Source organism: Sapajus apella, unplaced genomic scaffold, assembly GCF_009761245.1.
Source record: "Sapajus apella isolate SASKATOON/1434 unplaced genomic scaffold, GSC_monkey_1.0 scaffold6, whole genome shotgun sequence".
NCBI lineage: Eukaryota > Metazoa > Chordata > Mammalia > Primates > Cebidae > Sapajus > Sapajus apella.
Window position 1 is genome coordinate 79,192,065 of NW_022436946.1, and position 19,707 is coordinate 79,211,771.

At 36.0% G+C, this 19,707-nt stretch overlaps 1 protein-coding gene across 6 annotated transcripts in view; it reads right to left on the reverse strand.

Annotated features, from left to right (window-relative positions):
• The window catches only part of ADGRB3 (adhesion G protein-coupled receptor B3), a 741,588-nt gene that overhangs the window by 398,358 nt on the left and 323,523 nt on the right, over nucleotides 1-19,707 (reverse strand). For all 6 annotated transcript variants that reach the window (XM_032274421.1, XM_032274422.1, XM_032274425.1 and 3 more), the window contains one exon: nucleotides 4,500-4,694. In XM_032274421.1, the coding sequence (XP_032130312.1) occupies nucleotides 4,500-4,694 (195 nt within the window). The remainder of the gene's footprint in view (nucleotides 1-4,499; nucleotides 4,695-19,707) is intronic.

The window sequence follows — 19,707 nt, forward strand, 5'->3', positions numbered from 1 at the left end:
ACTGCACAGCTTAATTATTGAGTGTTTCTATAACTCACTTACTTCTGCAAATTCTATCTTAAGTCCTAACTCTTCCATGACTTCTTTACTTACTGCTGCTGTTCAGAACTTTTTTTGAAATTCATAGAAGTAGAACACATTATAGCCCCATTCATGTTATTTTTTCCCTTCAATAATACTGTAAGAGGCTTGAAAACAAGACCCATGTTTTTCTTCTATGTTGGTAATTAAAATAGGAGCAATAATGGCATTATGTAGTACCCACTATGTGGTAATTAATAAATATTATGTATGGACTGCTACAGATTTCTGAGCCTTGAAAAATAGATAACAGCTAGTCTTCATTTTTAACAGATTTTAACCATATCCCTGAAAAATAGATAACAGCTAATCTTCATTTTTAACATATTTTATATTTCTGAATTCACCTATTTGTTAAAATGTATTTGTAATCTGTAATCTTGAAACTAAAATGCACAGCACCATCATGGCCAACTGTGGACATGCACAAAGTGGTAAAAATGTTGAGTTGGCCAATGTGCATGTTTCTAACTGAGGTCTAACATGGTGATGCTCTGCCTTTTTGTTTTGGCCTTTACACCATAAACAAGTGTCCATTTCATGATCTTTTTACTGCTGCAATGTTTCATACTTTGGGGGCTTTTTGGATTGTTGATTTCACTGCTTAAAATGAGCCAAGAATGGTGTCAAAGTACTATCTATTGATCTTAAGCACAACAAAGTTATGCTGTGCCTTACACAGAAAATAAGTATGTCAGATAAATCTTGTACAGGCATGAGATACAGTGCTGTCAACTGTGAGTCCAAGGTTAGTGCATCAACAACATACATTAAATAAGGTATATTTTAACTGAAACATACATAAAACAAAGTCATTTTGATTGGTTGATAAAATATTGTGACCAGATTCTCAAAGGAACCTAATCCTGCATTTCTCTTTGGAGCAATGGTTCAATATTTGTTAATTCAGTGTTTGCTACAATGTTACAGACTATAGCTATCACAAATAATGAATTGACTATTATCTCTTCTTTATTTCTTTTTTTACAGAAACTAAGAAATAAGGCAGAGGTCTCGGAGGCAACACAACATATCTGCAACCATCAGATCTTTGACAAACCTGACAAAAACAAGCAATGGGGAAAGGATTCCCTGTTTAATAAATGGTGTTGGGAAAACTGGCTAGGCATGTGCAGAAAGCAGAAACTGGACCCCTTCCTGACACCTTACACTAAAATTAACTCCAGATGGATTAAAGACTTAAACATAAGACCTAACACCATAAAAACCCTTGAAGAACATTTAGGCAAAACCATTGAGGATATAGGCGTAGGCAAGGACCTCATGACCAAAACACCAAAAGCATTGACAACAAAAGCCAAAATAGACAAATGGGACCTCATGAAACTCCACAGCTTCCACACGGCAAAAGAAACAGTCATTAGAGTGAATTGGCAACGAACAGAATGGGGAAAAAACTTTTGCTGTTTACCCATCTGACAAAGGGCTGATATCCAGAATTTACAAAGAACTAAAACAGATTTACCAGAAAAAAGCAAACAAGCCCGTTCAAAAGTGGGCAAAGGATATGAACAGATACTTTACAAAGGAAGACATACATGAGGCCAAAAAACATATGAAAAAATGCTCATCATCACTGGTCATCAGATAAATGCAAATCAAAACTACATTGAGATACCATCTCATGCCAGTTAGAATGGCGATCATTAAAAAATCTAGAGACAACAGATGCTGGAGAGGATGTGAAGAAATAGGAATACTTTTACACTGTTGGTGGGAGTGTAAATTAGTTAAACCATTGTGGAAAACAGTGTGGTGATTCCTCAAGGACCTAGAAATAGAAAGTCCATTTGACCCAGCAATACCATTCCTGGGTATATATCCAAAGGATTATAAATCGTTCTACTATAAGGACACATGCACACGAATGTTCATTGCAGAACTTTTACAATAGTAAAGACCTGGAACCAACCCCAATGCCCATTGATGATAGACTGAACAGGGAAAATGTGGCACATATACACCATGGAATATTATGCAGCCATCAAAAACAATGAGTTTGTGTCCTTTGTAGGGACATGGATGAACCTGGAAACCATCATTCTCAGTAAACTGACAGAAGAGCGGAAGATCAAAAACTGCATGTTCTCACTCATAGGTGGGTGTTGAACAATGAGAACACATGGACGCAGGGAGGGGAGCACTACACACTGGGGTCTGTTGGGGGGAAATAGGGGAGGAACAGTGGGGGGTGGGGAGTTGGGGAGAGATAGCAAAGGGAGAGATGCCAGATGTAGGTGATAGGGAGGAAGGCAGCAAATCACACTGCCACGTGTGTACCTATGCAACAATCTTACATGTTCTTCACATGTACCCCAAAACCTAAACTGGAATAAAATAAATAAATGGAAAAAAAAAGACTATAAACTCGAGTTTATAATCAAGTAAAGAAGACAGTAAATATTTGCAAACTCTTTGAATAAAATTGTAGAAAGGAGAATATAAGAGATTAAAATTTCTCTGAAATTTCAGAGAAGAGAATACTCATTTTCAGATGGAGGTGGGGGTTGTTCACTGGAGTTCAGAAAGACTTATCAGAATTGAGCTAGAATTGTGACAGGCAGACGTGGAAGAGGAAGGAATTTCAGATGAGGAGGACACTCCAGATGCCTAAAAAGACATCAGTAAAGTTAATAATGTAGAAAAATGCAGCTGCCATTTGTGAGGCAATGATGGGGACACCAACGTGCTTAGGACTTTGTGTATACTTCCTTTGATGAAGTAGGTTGGGAAGAGAGAAACCTATTTCTGACTACACTAAAATGAAACAAGATAATTAGCCAAATTGCTCTATTTAAGTCAAACCAGCTAATGTCCATCACTAAGCAACTGGTTAACAGAATTGTTCATTGAATTCATGCACACAAATAAGTAGCTCAGTCAAAATATGTTCTAAATATAGCCTGGTCATCTTAATTCCTTGAACTTCCACACATAAGAATTTTAAAGCCCTATGCTTTTCAGAGTTAGAGATTATTTCATGGAGTATTTTGCCTAGTGATTCAACTGTGAACAGAGTTTATGAGAAGTCTTTTGAAATTACAACTTGTGTTTTCTGTCAAAGCGTTTAAATGCTAGATTGAATGTAAATATTAATAGAAGCATTTCAGAACTATAGGGGAAAGTACTTGGTTACTTTATTAACATTTAAAACTTAGGGAAAAAAACCTGTTTCGTCTTTTCTAAGAGAAAAAGCATCTTTGAAATGCTCAAATGATAATAATCTTTCATCCACTCCAGGCAATGTACTTTTACAATTACAATTTTAAAAATGGACAATAATGATATAGCACAGAATGCAGCAGGAATAATTCTCATAGCAGTTCCTTTCAGCAGTATATGCATATGATTTTAGCAATATATGTACCTCTATACAAATCAGGGTATCACCATTACTTATGAATGATTCCATGATTCCAAAAAGCCTTCTTTGCCTCTTTCCCTCAAAAGCTAACTAAAACAAAACAAAACAAAACAAAACAAAAACAATCCTGTAATTTCCAAGTGAAATACAAATAAAATCACAAATTTAGAGTAGGCTGAAGGAACACAATACCTAATCTGGGAGTTTTGCCAAACTTTTATTTTAAAGAACTTTATGCAGAGATACAGTAAGAACATTGTGCTGAAAATGCAGAAATCGACTCAGCATTCTTGGCAGGAGTACCTTTTAGTCTACAGCATAAAAAGAGTTAATCTGAAATGCGAACTGTAGTTGCATTAAATATGCTTTGTTTGCCATTCAACAAGCTTTGTTTTAATGGCAAAGGCAATATGGAAATTGGGTGAGTACTTAAACGTTATTATGGAAATAAATGACCTTGCTCTAAAAGTCTTCGAAGACAAGAAAAATATGCTGTGAGAAGTTATTAAATTTCCGATTTTCTTAGCCAGAGCAATTCTCTATTTGCCTTATATTTTCAGGGAATGGTTCAATAAAATTAAGTATGTTTTTCCCCCTACTAATAGCAAAACTCTAAACAAACTTTTAACTATGTCTTTTTTACATGTTATAGTTAATGTGCTTTCATTATGCTTAATGCACTTTTAATAGTCTTCTATGGCAAGATGGTATATTAAATGTGGGAATAAAATATCCAGGATACCACCTTGAATTTGTTATAGTGCCTTTTATCTGGGGGCTCAAAGCACTTCACGGATGTTCTCATTCAGTATCTCCTTGAGGTATAATATATGCATTTTATGGGAGAGGACACTGAGGTGAAGAATGACTAAGGGAACTGAGGTCATTTCCAGAGCTCACACTAAGCACAACCCGGATGAGCTTTCTCTTCCTCCAGCCTAGGCCATCTCCAAGATGGCTGCACTGGCTTCTTGGGACCAAAAATTGATGGTCTCTCCACTAGCTTTTTCCTTCATGAACTTGTCTCCCTTACCTGGACACCATCAGATGCTGGGATGTAACTTGCCCTTTTAAATGTGTCTGTCACGTTTCTCAGGATCTCCACAGACATCAGAAGATCGCCTGCATAGAAATTTTTTCTCTGAGTTAAATCCAACAGTGTCTTGGTCACCTGGGACATTCCATCACCTGCCAGCATTCGCTGCCCCTTAGCAAGGTGCTCTTTAATCTGTGATGGTCAAAAGAACAAAGCAAACATCAGAATCTTCATTACTATTTCTCTGTATATCTTTATCAAACAATTTTATTTAAAATTGCTAAGTCAAAATAGCCTTGCAATGCCTGGGAGGATTTGAAAACTGTGAATTGTGTGTATCCCATTCTCAGATGGATAAACATCCAGCATGCGAGTATTAATGAGTGTGTATATATTTCGGCAGGCTTAACAAACTTGCCATTTCTAGTTAGAACACACAATTCAACACATTTGGAAAAATGTGTATTAATTTAGGTTCTTAACTGCAGTAAAAATCAAAAATACTTTAGTATGTGGTAAACATGAGACACTGTTTAGTAAAGTGTGATCAGATATGGGAGATTATAAACACTTCAAAAATAGCCATGTTTACTAACAAGCTGAGCTTTAACTTTTGCCTTACCTCTTAAAATGAACACATCTTTATAGAGCAGCAAAGAAATTATTAACAGCACAATCTTAAGAAAATACCTTTAAACTTTGGAGGTTTACTATGACATGATTGAAAACTAGATTACCTTTATTTTTAAAAAATCAGCAAAAACAACAATTAAAAACTCTCTGCTTCAGCAACAGAATGAACTGTTAAAATGCAAAGCTTAAATTAGTTTGATGGCCAGAGAAATGTCCTGCCAATTCTTATATTTGCTTGCCGTACAGTTCAAGGGAGGAAAAACATCCCACAGTATGAAAGAATAGTAAAGTAAGGGAGGGTAAAGAAATGGCAAGAATCCATTATACTTTTATTTGTTCACTAAAAGTTTAATCTGTATCTTCTCCTTGCTAAATTTGTTATAAAAATTAACTAAAAATTATGAAACAATCAATAATTAACACACAAGAGAAATAGTGAATAGAAAGGTTAAAGTACATTAATTGTAATTATCATTTTTTCCCCATCGAGAAATGTGCCAACAAATCTTTTAAAGTATGGGAATCAATCTGAACTAATCAAAAAGGTTAAATTTTCTAAGCATTATATTTCAAAACGTGTTGAAACCCCAGATATTTTACTTTTCATTATCTGTAAAAATGTCTAAAACAATTTTGGTAAAATAAAATCTTCAGAGACTTATTTTCATTGGGTATGATAAAAATCATAACATATTTAGGTAATTTACTTTTCCCTATTTTCTTCTTTCATTTCTTTTCATCTCTCTTTGGTGGCTGCCATCAACCATGGACTAAAGCCCAAATGACTGGCACAGCATCAGTAATCTAGCTCTTGCCTATCTCTATAGTATCAATGCTAATTGCTTGGTAATGGAGTGGCATTTACATATTTAATCATGAAAGAGACCCAGCACTGGCCAATAAGAAGGACATGAACCCTCAAAGTAGAAGCCAGCTGGTTTGTACTTTGTACCAGGCTGTACCACCAGGCTGAACTCCAGTCCTGCTTCTAAACTACTGGTAATTATTTGCAATTTTCTGTTCAGGTCATGTGTTTCATAACTTCAGATTTTTACAACAGATATTCTACCCTCTTTTCTTCCATGGTCTCTTGTTTAAAAACCACTCATAGTTAATTCTTGTTCTTCTAAATAACTAAACAGAGCTAATCAATGCCTTCTATGTGTTATCTCTTACACAGACATGGCTTTTATCATAAGAGAATGGTGATTATTTGCTTAAATATTTTTCTGCCTTTAAACTGAGGGTAGGCTTCCTGCCTTATTCACAGTCTTAGCAAACAGCATAGAAAAATTTTGTTACAGTGAATTCAGTTGTTATGCCCTAAGTACACCTTTGTGGTGTAATACAATGGAATGGGCTTTAGAGTCAGGGGTGCCTAGATTTGTATTTCAATTTTACAGCTTGTGATTTACATAACTGAGTTCATAGGAGACTCAGCTTACCATGTCTCCTCTAACATTTGAAAAATATATCTACATATTAAAAATTTACGGACACAGGGAGGGGAGCACTACACACTGGGGTCAGTTGGGGGGAAATAGGGGAGGGATGGTGGGGGGTGGGAAGCTGGGGAGAGATAGCAAGGGGAGAAATGCCAGATGTAGGTGATGGGGAGGAAGACAGCAAATCACACTGCCACGTGTGTTCCTATGCAACAATTTTGCATGTTCTTCACATGTACCCCAAAACCTAAAATGCAATAAAATAAATAAATGGGAAAAAAAAATTTACTTAAAAGTCATTCTCTTAAAACAAATAAACCCACACAGGCCTAAGATAATGAGCAGAAGCTAGAGCATACAGGAAAGCCTCTTGCTTTCTCACGGTCTGCGTGACCTACGTGATCTAGTTCCTACAGACTTTTCCTTCCCTGTCACCTGCTGTGCTCTAACTGCACTTGTCCTTTTGCTCTTCTTCAGTAACATTAGGTACGTGCATATCTCAGGGCCTTTGCACTTGCTTATTTTGGCGGAGAAGGAGGCTTGAATAGACTTTCCACAGGCATTCATATGCTTTATGTTACCTTCTCAGGAAGGTCTTACCTGACTTGCCACCTAAAATGGGATCCTTGTCATTCTCAGTCATCTCATCAGATTTTACTGTGCTCAACCTTACCTGCCATTGTGCCATCTATTTCTTGGTTTATTCATTTTTCTGCCTATGCCATTAAAATATTAGTATAAGCCTTCTGAAGGCAGAGATTTTGTTTATTATTTTATGTCCATTATCTAGAAGCTTATTCAATATGTGGAATGAATGAGTTAAATGAATGAATGGATTAACCAACTTCCATCTTTGCATACATTGTTAGGTAATAGGATTAAGTTAGGCACACTTGAAAGATGTTGTAACTGACTCATGAACATAGTCCATGGGAAACACTGGTAACAAACAGCATGAGATAAACATACTACCTGACTTAAAGAGGTAGTGCTGCTTCTGGTCTGGTGCTGTAGCTGCACTTGTCCTTTTGCTCTTCAACAATAACATTAGGTACATGCATGCCCCAGGATATGCATGAAGTATGAGGAAAGTTTTGAAGAGCAATGAAGGTAATAGAGTCTAACCTAAAAAAAGTCATAAAATTCAGTCCTCAGCTTTGTGCTGGCAATACAAATCACAGCTGTGATACTCAAAGCTGCAGAAGATTAAATTGTTCTCCATTAGGAATGGAATGCAGCAATGGTTGCCACGGTAAATAATGTCTGACTGCCTCAAATCAGCCCTTTCTCTGTTATTTTGGCAACCCATACCTGTGCCTGTGAGGGATTTAACTTGTACAGATACAATGTATGCTTCCCCTCAAACAAAAACATCACAACATGGACTTGAATCTTGAGAAACAAAACATTTAGACATGCTTTCTGTTTGCAATAAAAATAGTTACAGAAGGCACTGGATGGCTCAACTAATAGGAAAGCCAGTCTGTCACGTCTGGGTCAGCATCAAATCTGGCCCAAGTCAGTAGTAAATGAACGTCATTGCCATCTGACAGCTGCTTAGAAGGCTTATGTAGAATGAGTGGTTGTCAGTCCAGCTCTTAGCAAACAGGTGCCCAGATGACAATACCAGCTCTAACAATTGGCACTGATTAGCATCCTTCCTGGCATTGCACTCGGGACAAGTACCTTGTAATATTTTTACACACTGATGAGACTATTCATTGCATTTATACAAGGTATAAAGAGTGTTTGAATAAGATACGTTTCTGTCCAGAACATATTGAGTAGAAAGACAATTTCCTGGTTCTCAATCTTTCTACAACACAAGTATATTGTGAAGAGTTCTCTTTTTTTGCCCTATGTCTACCCTTTCACCACCTATTTCCTAGAATGACATGTCCAAGTTTATCTGCTACATTGTTTTCCCTTTTTTTTCTTTCTGGATTATAAAGTTGAGACTAAATGGGTTTGCTCACCTTACCTCTTCTCTATTTCAAACTGTCCTTTATTTACATTCTACCTCTCCTCCTTTGTTGTTGTCTCTATGGTTTAATTCTGTAGTTATTTCTAAGATTTTGAATCCCATCCAATCCCCTCTTCAATGTTTCTCTATCTCTCAAACAGAAAATGGCCTGATATCATATATCTTATTTAAATATCAACTTCTCAATTCTACTTCCTTTCAACTACTGTCTTCTCCCTGGTTCACTTCAAAATCAATACTAGAAGTACAAAATTTGGTTTGAACCCTACAACTTTTTAAGTTATAAATTAAAATTTCCAATTACCTACGAAGTATGCTTTCTGGAAATCTTGCTAGTATGTCATGTTTAAATAGCAGTTGTAGTCATAAAACCTAGATTTAAATTGTGGTTCTGCTGCCATAGAAAAAATTATTTAACTCTCTCCTAGGATCATTTGATTTATCCACAAAAAGGAGAAAATATGATGGGTTAATATAAAAATAGAGGTTAAGAGTGGCCATTCAGTGACTGTTTCCTCTTCTCCCAAATTCAAGATCCAATTTCTCTAAATACTAGCTATGTCATGTTTCTCATCTCCATCCTTTTCCTAAGGATGTGAGATGGATCAAGGTATAGGTCTTCAATACTTCACTTCCAGAATGTTAATTCTTTCTTCAACTGAATCTAATTGGCTATTTATCCTATTCATTAACTGCAATGATAATATTTTTTACTTATAGAAGTTCTGTTTAAAGTTTTTCATATTCTTTAACTGTGATTTCTGTTCTTTCATATGTTAATGATTTTAAGCAATATAGTTTTTAAAATGTTTCTATCTGAAAAATTTCTTGTGTTGCTGTGTCCTGATTTATTGCACTTTCCGATTCTTCCTCATAATGTTTTGCTTCATATTTATGAATATTATAAACATATTCAGTGGGATATATTTATCTTTTTGGAGTACCAAGTGCCTGGTTTGTGAAACAGTTGTTAGAGATGCTTTTGAGCACATTTCTCTGGGGGTGGAGCCTTCAGGCAGTTCATTGGTCCTGAATCATTTTATGCAAATTTTCATGTTAATTCCATCTGTTCATGTTTTAGACTAGGAGTTTCCATTTCTGAAAGGCAATTTCTTTCTTCTTCTCCCAGAAACTCTGTATGAATTATAAATTTCTTAGATACATTGCAGGCCTGAGAGTGCACAGAGTTTTTCCACTCCATGAGGCTAGAGCAGCAGGATAGTGCCAGGCCATTGCTAGAGGCCTGGAAGGGCATCACTGCTTGTGTCAGAGGTGTTCTCAGCATCCTTATGAGGGCTTTAGGATCTCAGCTTCTACCACCTATGTGTGATCTAACACTCCAACAGCTTTTTCCTATAGTTCTGGCTTTGATATTCCCTTGTGTTAATTTCCAATACCTAAGGTTTCCCAGCTTTTCTTTTGAGAGAAGCTGTAAGTCAATATTTGAAAACATATACTTGCTAGTTTATGCAGAAGTCATTATGATCTATAATAGTCAGTTTGGTTCACCCCACTGTTTTATTATGGCTACTACAGGTACCCTAATAACAACCATCTAAAACTTCTCACCACTTCTCCCTGCAATAATCATGGATTCTCTTTGCTCCCTGACTCATGCTATTATATTACTTTAAATGCTCTCCCCAAATCCTCTCCTTAAATTGTTCTCTCTCTTTTCTCCTTCATGAATTCTTTTCAGATAACTGCAATCATATGATCTCTATTTTCAGGCTCAAAGAAGTACTCTTGCTCTATCTTATATTACTATAGTGTTTGTGTTGTTATCTTACCTATTCCACAAGACCATAAACTCCTAAAGGGCCTGTAGTTTCTTATCCATCTTTGTTTCCCCTATAATCTCTAGAACACTGTGTAACACACAAAAGTACCTGTTCAAAGGGCTTGCTGAATTGAACTAAAACTACAGGAGGATTTTATTTTACTTTCTGGAACTATAATCCACAAATATTGACAAGGTAAAAACAGTAATTCATGATTATTCAAAACAAATAAATATGTAATAATTGGAGAACTTTTACATGTCCTGACAGAATTGCCTTGTAAAACATATCGAATTAATATAAGTAGGTAAATGAATTCAGAAATGTTCGACATCTACAGTTATATGCTTGCTACCTTTAGAAAATAGTAACAGTTGGGGCACGGTGGCTCACGCGTGTAATTCCAACACTTTGGGAAGCTGAGGCAGGTGGATCACAAGGTCAAAAGATCAAGACCATTTTGGCCGACATGGTGAAACTCTGTCTCTACTAAAAATACAAAAATTAGCTGGGTGTGGTGGCAGGCGCCTGCAATCCTAGCTACTCGGAAGGCTGAAGCAGGACAGTCACTTGAACCCGGGAGGCAGAGGTGGCAGTGAGCCAGGATTTTGCCATTGCACTCCAACCGGGCAACAGAGCCAGACTCCATCTCCAAAAAAAAAAAAATAAAAAAAAAAAAAAGAAAAGAAAGAAAGAAAATAACAACAATAATATATCATTCTGATTATATCGCAAACATGAGACTACATGTTTTATAAGGGGAACCTCACTTGAGCTTTAAAACAATCCTTGGAGTTGCCATAGTGATTCACATTTACAGATGACAGAGTGGAGACTTAGTAAGGTTAACCGCATTTTCTAGGATTGCAGAGCGCCTAAGTAGTGACTATGGAGATTTAAGCCCAAGCATTCTGATCCTTACTCAATGTGCTTAACTACTGCTATATGCTTCACTCACGTTTTATACAGTGCTTTTATTAAAAATTGTCAAAATACTTCTTTCTACAATATTTACATGTGTTCATATGTTTAATATATTCTGAATATTTAAAAATCATTATCAACTACATTTGTGTTAAGGAGAAGTTCAATCTTTTTCATATGAAGAAGAAATAGAAACAAAAGACATGAAGCAACTCACTGGACTATTGAGGTATTGACAATTATCTGAGTAGTAATTGTTATTTTGGAATATAATGTGTAAACATGTCTAAGGCCATTTACCAATACCTACAGAAGATTTTGTAGGTAGTTTTACTCAAGTGGAAATTGAATAAAGCCTAAGGTTACCTTAAGGACTCCATTTCCCTTGGGTAGCATGTTTTGATTATTATAATTAATCATGGAAATAATTCAGAAAGGATTTATAATTTTCATTCTTCCTTGTAAGATTATAATTATCAGTGATTATGTTTGCTCACATTGCAACACATTGAGCATCATTACTCCAAAAGACAAGTCTTAAAAGTTTCTGTGTCATTCATATTTACTACTGTTGGGAAGATCAATAGTGAAAGGGGGAAAAATGAGTCTAAAAATAGTTGCTCTTCAGAGTTATGGATAAAGCTTCCTTGTTCTTTATATAGAGAGATATGGTGAAGGTCATGGTTTAAGAGTAGGTGTGTTTCTGAAATAACCTTATTCTTTTCATTTCAAGCCTCCCACTGCCAGCCACAGTTGCCTCTATTGTGTGATTCTTAAAAAAAGGTTTATCATAGTTGTTCTGTGCAAATGACACACTTTAAACATCATATATTTATATATTATTTTCAGCATCAACTCCTACAGTCCATCTGTAAGGTATATTAAAGGCTTTCACAGTTCCAAGTGGCTTCAATTAAAAGATAATTATACATGAAGCTTTTTCCATAAAGCAACAAACTAAGTATACATCTTTTAATTTAGTTCACAATTCTGTCATTTCCTAAGACCAAAGTCACTCATTGAACAATAGTATTCGATTATTTACATATCTACCTGAAATCTCCAGGAAATATAGAGATTATTCTTATGAAAAAGAAGACATACTCTTAGTTCTGGTAAATGAGTATTTCTTAATTTTCCCTATGTTTGATATGAAGGGCTTGTGTTCATCTCAGTTGCCCTAAAGTGAGAAGATCAGGTCCAAAAATAAAATCATTGTCTGGAGACAATATGATAGGGCAGATTTGATCCACAATTGCCCTGCATAAATTACATATGTATCACATAGAACTCAAAATTGTGGTTTGAACAGAATTTGGCCAAAGTGGCTTTGGATATCCCAGTTTCTTGTCTGAGGAATCTCTGATGTGAGAGATTGATGGCATGAATTTGAGAATTGCAAATTATTGTTACAGAAACAAACTGAGCCATGGAGAAAACTGAGTCAGGTATATACTGTGCATATTTTCCTGTAAAACCTGAAATTTCCAAAATAAGAATAAGAGCATAGTAAATTTGGCTATCCAATATAAACAATGAATAGTTTTCAGAGTTTTTGGCTAGAATTTGACAAAACCACAATCCTGGGCAAAGGGCATATGTAGGCGAGACTTATTTTCTAAAGATCAAACAAATCTAGATGCTCTCATAAATATTTTGAGCCAGCAGATGGAACTAGAGCATGCTCTATGAGCTCAAAACAGTATAGTGGCCGTGGACTGGTGCTCAAGCTTTTAGAAATCTCCCCAATCAGAAGCAGAGCACTAAGTAACACGATGTTTCTCTTAATGCTGTCCCAATTCTGTTTCCATTACTTGACTTTCCAGTTCTAGGGATTATGTATCAGTCAGAGTAGGATAGACTATGCTATGCTAACTACTTCAAAATCTCAGTACCTGAAAGCCACAAAGGAATATTTCTCACACTACATATGCAACCCACATAATCAGGAAGGCGCTGTTTATCATAGTCCTTCAAGGGCTTGAGATGATGGAGTATAAAAGAACTTACACTGGCAATGAATGACACTCTCAGGCCTGACATGGCAATGGTCACCTCCATGCACAACTAATGGACCAGAACTAGCCACACAGGTACATAACATCAAGGGGGTGAGGAAGTACAATCCGCCCATATGCCCAGAAGAGGAAAATCAGACATCACCTAATATGATATGTCTTGTGATGATATGATGCTAACTAATTAATAGTCATTTTACTTATTTGCCTCTCTCTAATGCCAGTGCATTCATTCATCAAAACATCAATGCTGAATAAAATCTACCACAGTGCTTCTCAAACTTTAATGTTCAGTGAATCACAAAGACCACTTTTCAAAGTTCCAATTCTGTTAAAGTACTGCAGAGTATGAGATGCTGCATTTCTAACAAGCTCTCAGGTGCTGCCAATATCTTTGGTTCTCAGAAAACATTCTGAATAGCAAGGCTTTAACAAATACCTTCCCTGCACCTGCATCGAAGTAGTTCAACTTTGTTGAAGAAAAATCATTATTAAGCTGATAGCTATACTCTAAATTCTGTATTTCAGACTTTAGATTGTATGCAATGCAGACTGCTAATCCTATTATATTTCTTTAATAGGCTTATTTTCAACTTTCTGGAAATTACTGTTTTACACCTTTCCATCTCTCTTGAAAAAGACACACATTTCCTTCTGAATCCTCACTCTTAGCTAATGATCCTGCCTCATCCTAAATGGAGAAAAAAGAATCCATCAGATGAAAACCCCATAATCTCTCCCACACAAACCCACTAAGCTCTTTTCACTGTATTCATCTTTCCCATCTGCTTTCCTCTGGTTATAATGGAGAAAGCATCTTTTTTTCTACCAAAGCCAATTTTTTGACTTTTGCTATGGGTAACATTTCTTTTTGCCTTCTTGGATTTTCTTGAATTTTCATGTTTCTCTTCTAAATTTTTACAGGATGATTTATTTTAACATATAAAAATGCTATAATATTTCTCACTTAAAATGATACAAAACCCCTTTTTAGCCTTGCATATCCTCATAACTACTACTCTATTCTTCTGCTCTCATTCATTATCAAAATTTAGAAAGGGAAGAATACACAACTTTTTTTTTTTTTCTTCTTCCTAATCTCCTGTTCTTTGTGTTGATGACTTTCAAAATTATTTCCTGTCCAGAAATTAGAATCTGGGCTTCCGACTCCCATATTCAATTATATTCTCCAGATTTAATAGAAGCAACCTTTGATAACCCCCAACCTCATCTGTCCCAAATTATTCCTCATGGTCTTGCCTTCCCTGCCTCAGAAAAATGACATTACAACCAGCCAAATGTGATTACCAACCTTAATAAAGGATACCATCTTCTCTTGTCTGGATTACAGCAGCAGGCTTCACAGCTTCCACTCCTGCCACCCTATGGTCTATCCTCCACAGAAACCTCATATGACCCTCTTTAATTCGATTTAATCACCCCATTCCTCTTCTCAATGCATTCCTATTGTACTTGGTATTAAATCCAAACTCCTAGCAAAGGCCTTAAAGCACAGCACAATTTTTTCTTTTTTTCCTACTCAGCTCTCCAGCCTCATCTCATTACACTCTCTTCTTGCTTACTCCCTCTGGCCAGTAGAGCTTTTCACCTTCTTAAAGACCTCAAGGTATTTCCATTTTATTTTCACTACATGGAATGTGCTGTCATTTCCCGACATAGTAATTCTATCCACCCTTTACGTGTCCATTTCATGACATCCATCTTATCTTTCAGGTCACCGTTTTACATCTTATTTCTTCTTAGAGACTTCACTGTTATTTTTTAAATCTGAAGTAGTTCCCAAATATTATTCTGTATGTTGGAACCTTGTTAATTTCTTTTAACATAAAAAATTGTAATTATTTTTGTATCGTCTCCTGTCTATTTATATTGAATTTATTGTGTATTATATTCAAGTTGCTTCCCCAGGTCCTTGAACTCTACTTGGCACATAAAGGTCAATGATTATATGTATAATGAATTAATGGGTAGATGAATGGACAGATAAATGATTGAATAACCGAGTATACTTTCTTTTGTAGTTTTTCTTTTTTCCTTTGGCATTAGTCTGAATATATTTCTCTATACAATTATATTCAACTAAATTATCCTATAAATAAGTTTCACTTCAACAAGTTTCAATGTCTAAAACTGACTAATATTTATCCGTCAAGTCACACTAAATGCATACTTTAGGAGAAGCTTAAAAATTACCTTGGCTTTTATTGATACAGTCAGTAATAAATTATGAGATTACAAATAGAAAAAAATAGTATGTCTATTAGAGATATTTCATATATATATATATATACACATATATACACACACACACACATATATATAGTAGGCTTCCTCAAAATTCCCAAGGGAACACAATCATATGTGCCTTAAGATTATTTTCTTTTTTATAATACAAGTTAAATTTACTGGTGTGGGATAATATCTCACTTATATAAGATCAATAATTTTGTCATTACAACTAGAAAAACGCATATAAATTACAAAAATGGGATCCTTTCTGAGGCAAGCCAAGCATTTTATCTATTTTTCTTCCGGAAAAGTTTGTTAATTCTGGGTAAGAATTGAGGGTCAAACATGGCCCAGGCAGAGAACCTCTGGGGTAGAAAGATAAATCAACATAATTTGGTTGCCCAGAGATGGAGAAATGTAGTGAAAATTTGAGGGACCCTAAAAATCCTGCTGAGATTTTTTTCTCATGAGGTGTTTGCTGAGCTTTTGACCTCTGTAGGGAGCAGAAGAGATAGAATAAAAACTTCTTAAACGCAGAATTGCAATTTTCCCCTTTCCTTTAAGAGCATTGGGAACTGAGGGAAGAGTCCAGTGTTAAGCACCCAGTTGGTCTTGCCCTCAAGACGGCTGACAGATTTGAAGTTGCTTGGGCAGAAAGCTGGAACACGGAACTAGAAATTTCTGAAGGCGGAGCTGAATCCCCCTGGGTCTCTCAGGGCTGATAGGTTGGGCACATGTAGGCTCTAGAAACAATGGATAAAGGCAGCCTAAGCAGGTATAGTTTTATTAAAAGTGCAAAACACCCCTGACCCAGATGAATTTCTGATTGAAGTATCAATTCCTCACGTATTTGAATAGCTAAGGAAAGGAAGGATACTTTCTGGGATATATTAGCTAGTATGATTTGAAGATACTATATTTTATGCAATGTCTGACATTCAATCAAACATTACTGAATATGAAAAGAGACCAGGAGATATGACAAACAAAAAGCAAAGCAAAGTAGACTCAGATTATGTGGATGTCAGAGTAAGAAATGCAAAACAACAGTGGTTAAAACGCTAAAGAAAATAGAGGAAAAAAAATACAAAATAGACAGTGTTCATTCTTGGGAGAACCCCAAAAGTGTTTCGATCTTAAAAACAAAGTGTATTCTACACTAGGAGTCAGTAAACTACAGCCCGCAGGCCAACTCCAACACATTGCCTGTTTTTATATAAAGTTTTGCTGAAGCACAGCCATGCCCATTTGTTTATTTACTGTCTGCAGCTGTGCTCTTGTACTACAAAGCAGAGTTGAATAGTTGCAACAGAAGCCATATGGCATGTAAAGTCTGAAATATTTACTATCTTGTTCTCACAGAAACAGTTTCACCAGCCCTGTTCTACACTTACAATACATAAAGTTATTGTAATTGAAAGCTTTTTTACAGGCATAATGGAAAACTCATTAGGAATTTGTGAAATATGTTGCAAACTCTGAAATATGAATTGCTTAGAAAATAAAGATTTAAACAACACTTCCTTCCAAGTTCGTTTGTTTCCCATAGGCTTCAATAAGTGTGAGCTGTTATTATTTGCTGAAAACACAGCGAACCCATCATTTTATTCAGGGCCACAAGTTAAAAGCTCCATGACTGTGGAGCTGAACTCAGATCTCAAAACTCTAACATGTGGTTCTGAATAAAATAAAAAAGACTTCTGCCCATTTTAGAGAAAGCAATGCTCCTTAACTTTTCCTTGGTATTGTTGGGTTCGGCAATGATCGTTTGAGTTCTGTAAGCGAGGACTCACCACATTTTGGAGCGTGGCGACAAGAATAAAAAGGCAGTCAAATGCTGTGTCCTGAGTAGTAAGAACAGAAGTTGTCCACAGGATTTACTTCCTGGGATACATTAGCTCGTATGATTGAAGACGCTATGTTTATTTTATGCAATGTCTGACAGTCAACCAACTATTACTGGATATGAAAAGACACTAGGAGATATGACAGACAAAAAGGAAAACAAAGTAGACTCAGATTTTGTAGATGTTAGAGTAAGAAATGCGAAACAACTGCGGTTAAAATAATAATAGCTCACTTACTGAAGCCTATGTGAGGACCCTGTCATTAGAAATACATATATACAGATACCAAATCAATGTTATAATCAATAATAATAACTCACAGTTACTGAATATGTATTATAGCCTGGTAACAATCCTGTTTACTTGGTCTTGAGTGACTTCCTTATTGATTCACGGATAAGAACTTCCATGTGCAGGGCGCAGTGGCTCATGTCTGTAGCCCCAGCACTTTGGGAGGCTGAGGCAGGCGGATCACCTTAGGTTCGGAGTTTGAGAACAGCCTGACCAACATGGAGAAACCCCAACTCTACTAAAAATACGGGAAATTAGCAGGGGCGTGGTAGCGCATGCGTGTAATTGCAGCTACTCAGGAGGCTGAGGCAGGAGAATTGCTTGAACCTGCGAGGTGGGGGTTGCGGTGAGCCAAGATCGCACCATTGCACTTCAGTCTGGGCAACAAGAGTGAAACCGTGTTTCAAAAAAAAAAAAAAAAAAAACAAACAAAAACTTCCACATGATGATAATGTTGCCAGGATTAAGAACTACTGATTTACTGATTTAGGTCCTCCTGGCCTTTCCATGGCTTGCCACATTCCAGCTTTATTGTATTACATAGAACTTGCAGAACTTGCAGAGCAGGCTGACTCACCCCTACTGAATTGGTGAATACTTGAAAATTAAAATCATCTGCTAGTTCCTATGACCAGCTGAACCTTGGCAGTCGTTTACTGGTTTCTTAATTGCTCATTAAAGAAACAATAAGACTAGCATACTTTTTAGCTCAGTACATATTTTTGTAAACAAGACCTGTGATGGAATTGTTTTGTTTTATTCACCAAAATAAGCTGCAGTAATAAAATGTGTTACCGTCTTTTAGGCAATGTGCTGAGCATTTGTGCAGTGAGATGGGACCAACAAAGTGTGATATGTGAGGAGGAGCTTTGTTGCATTAACTTGAGAGAAAGTACTGAGAAAAAGGGAAAGCAAATATTCTCCTACTTTCTGTCTCTTTCTCTCTCTTTGTCTCAGTTTCTCTGTCTGTCTCTGTCTCTCTGTACCTCCAGCTGTCTGTTCTAATAAATTACCCATAAAAGTAGAGGAAAATAGGAGAAATAAAGTCCTTTAATGGGATTCAAACTCTTTGACATCTGTAAGAGATGTTAGGTAAAGATAACTAAATAAATTATCACTCTAACATTTGTGTTTGTTAGTTTAATGAAGATTTGAAACACAGAAACAGAGTTTTAAGGAAGAATTTTTTAAAAGGGAACATTTATGCGTAACTCTTCATATTTCCCTGTGGAAGAGTTTCCATTAGAGTAGTATTTTCAGCCTTTCTCCGTCTTCATCACTCACTCATCTCCAGAGAAGGAGGAGTGATATATCTGTCCAGCAAATTTAAGAAAAAGCATTGATATGCTTGGATCAATCCCCTTTGCTTTAGATTTGTCTACCTACAGGGAAATACATTCTGCCAGTTCCATACAGCTTGTCTCTCCAGGTGTGTGTTTATACGTATGTAAAAGAAAGAGGAGAGGAAAAGAGAGAGAGAGATCATGTTGCCTGGGATTGTCTGCATACACCAAAGACAAAATAATTCTATTTGTCCACATGTAGGGTGGTCCACTGGGCTACAATATTTAGTCATGTTTTTTAAATAGCTTTATAAATAATAAAAAATGATATTATCTGACTCCTGCGCCTATTTTTCAAGAATTCTGCAATTGTGTTTACTTTGTCTGGTATACAATTCAAAAAACACTCCAGAGTATTAAGTGAAACATTAACATATAAAAAATATAAAATTTCCAAGAATCTCACTACATTTAGCAATTTGTTCCTATGCTCTATTTAATTGGGATGTGTATTTGTGCCTTGTTTTTAAAAAACCAACAACATTGGTATAATCGTGTTTAATTTTGTATCATATAAGGCTTCAAAATAAACTTCATAAGTATTAGCATATTGAAATTACTATGCAATGTCCAAATAATTTCATAAAGTGATATCACCAATCACTACACATTTCTAGGTGTTTGGGGTCTAGAGAAATTGCACATGAAGGCTAACACTCGTTACTTTCATGCGGTTAATGTGCATAAAC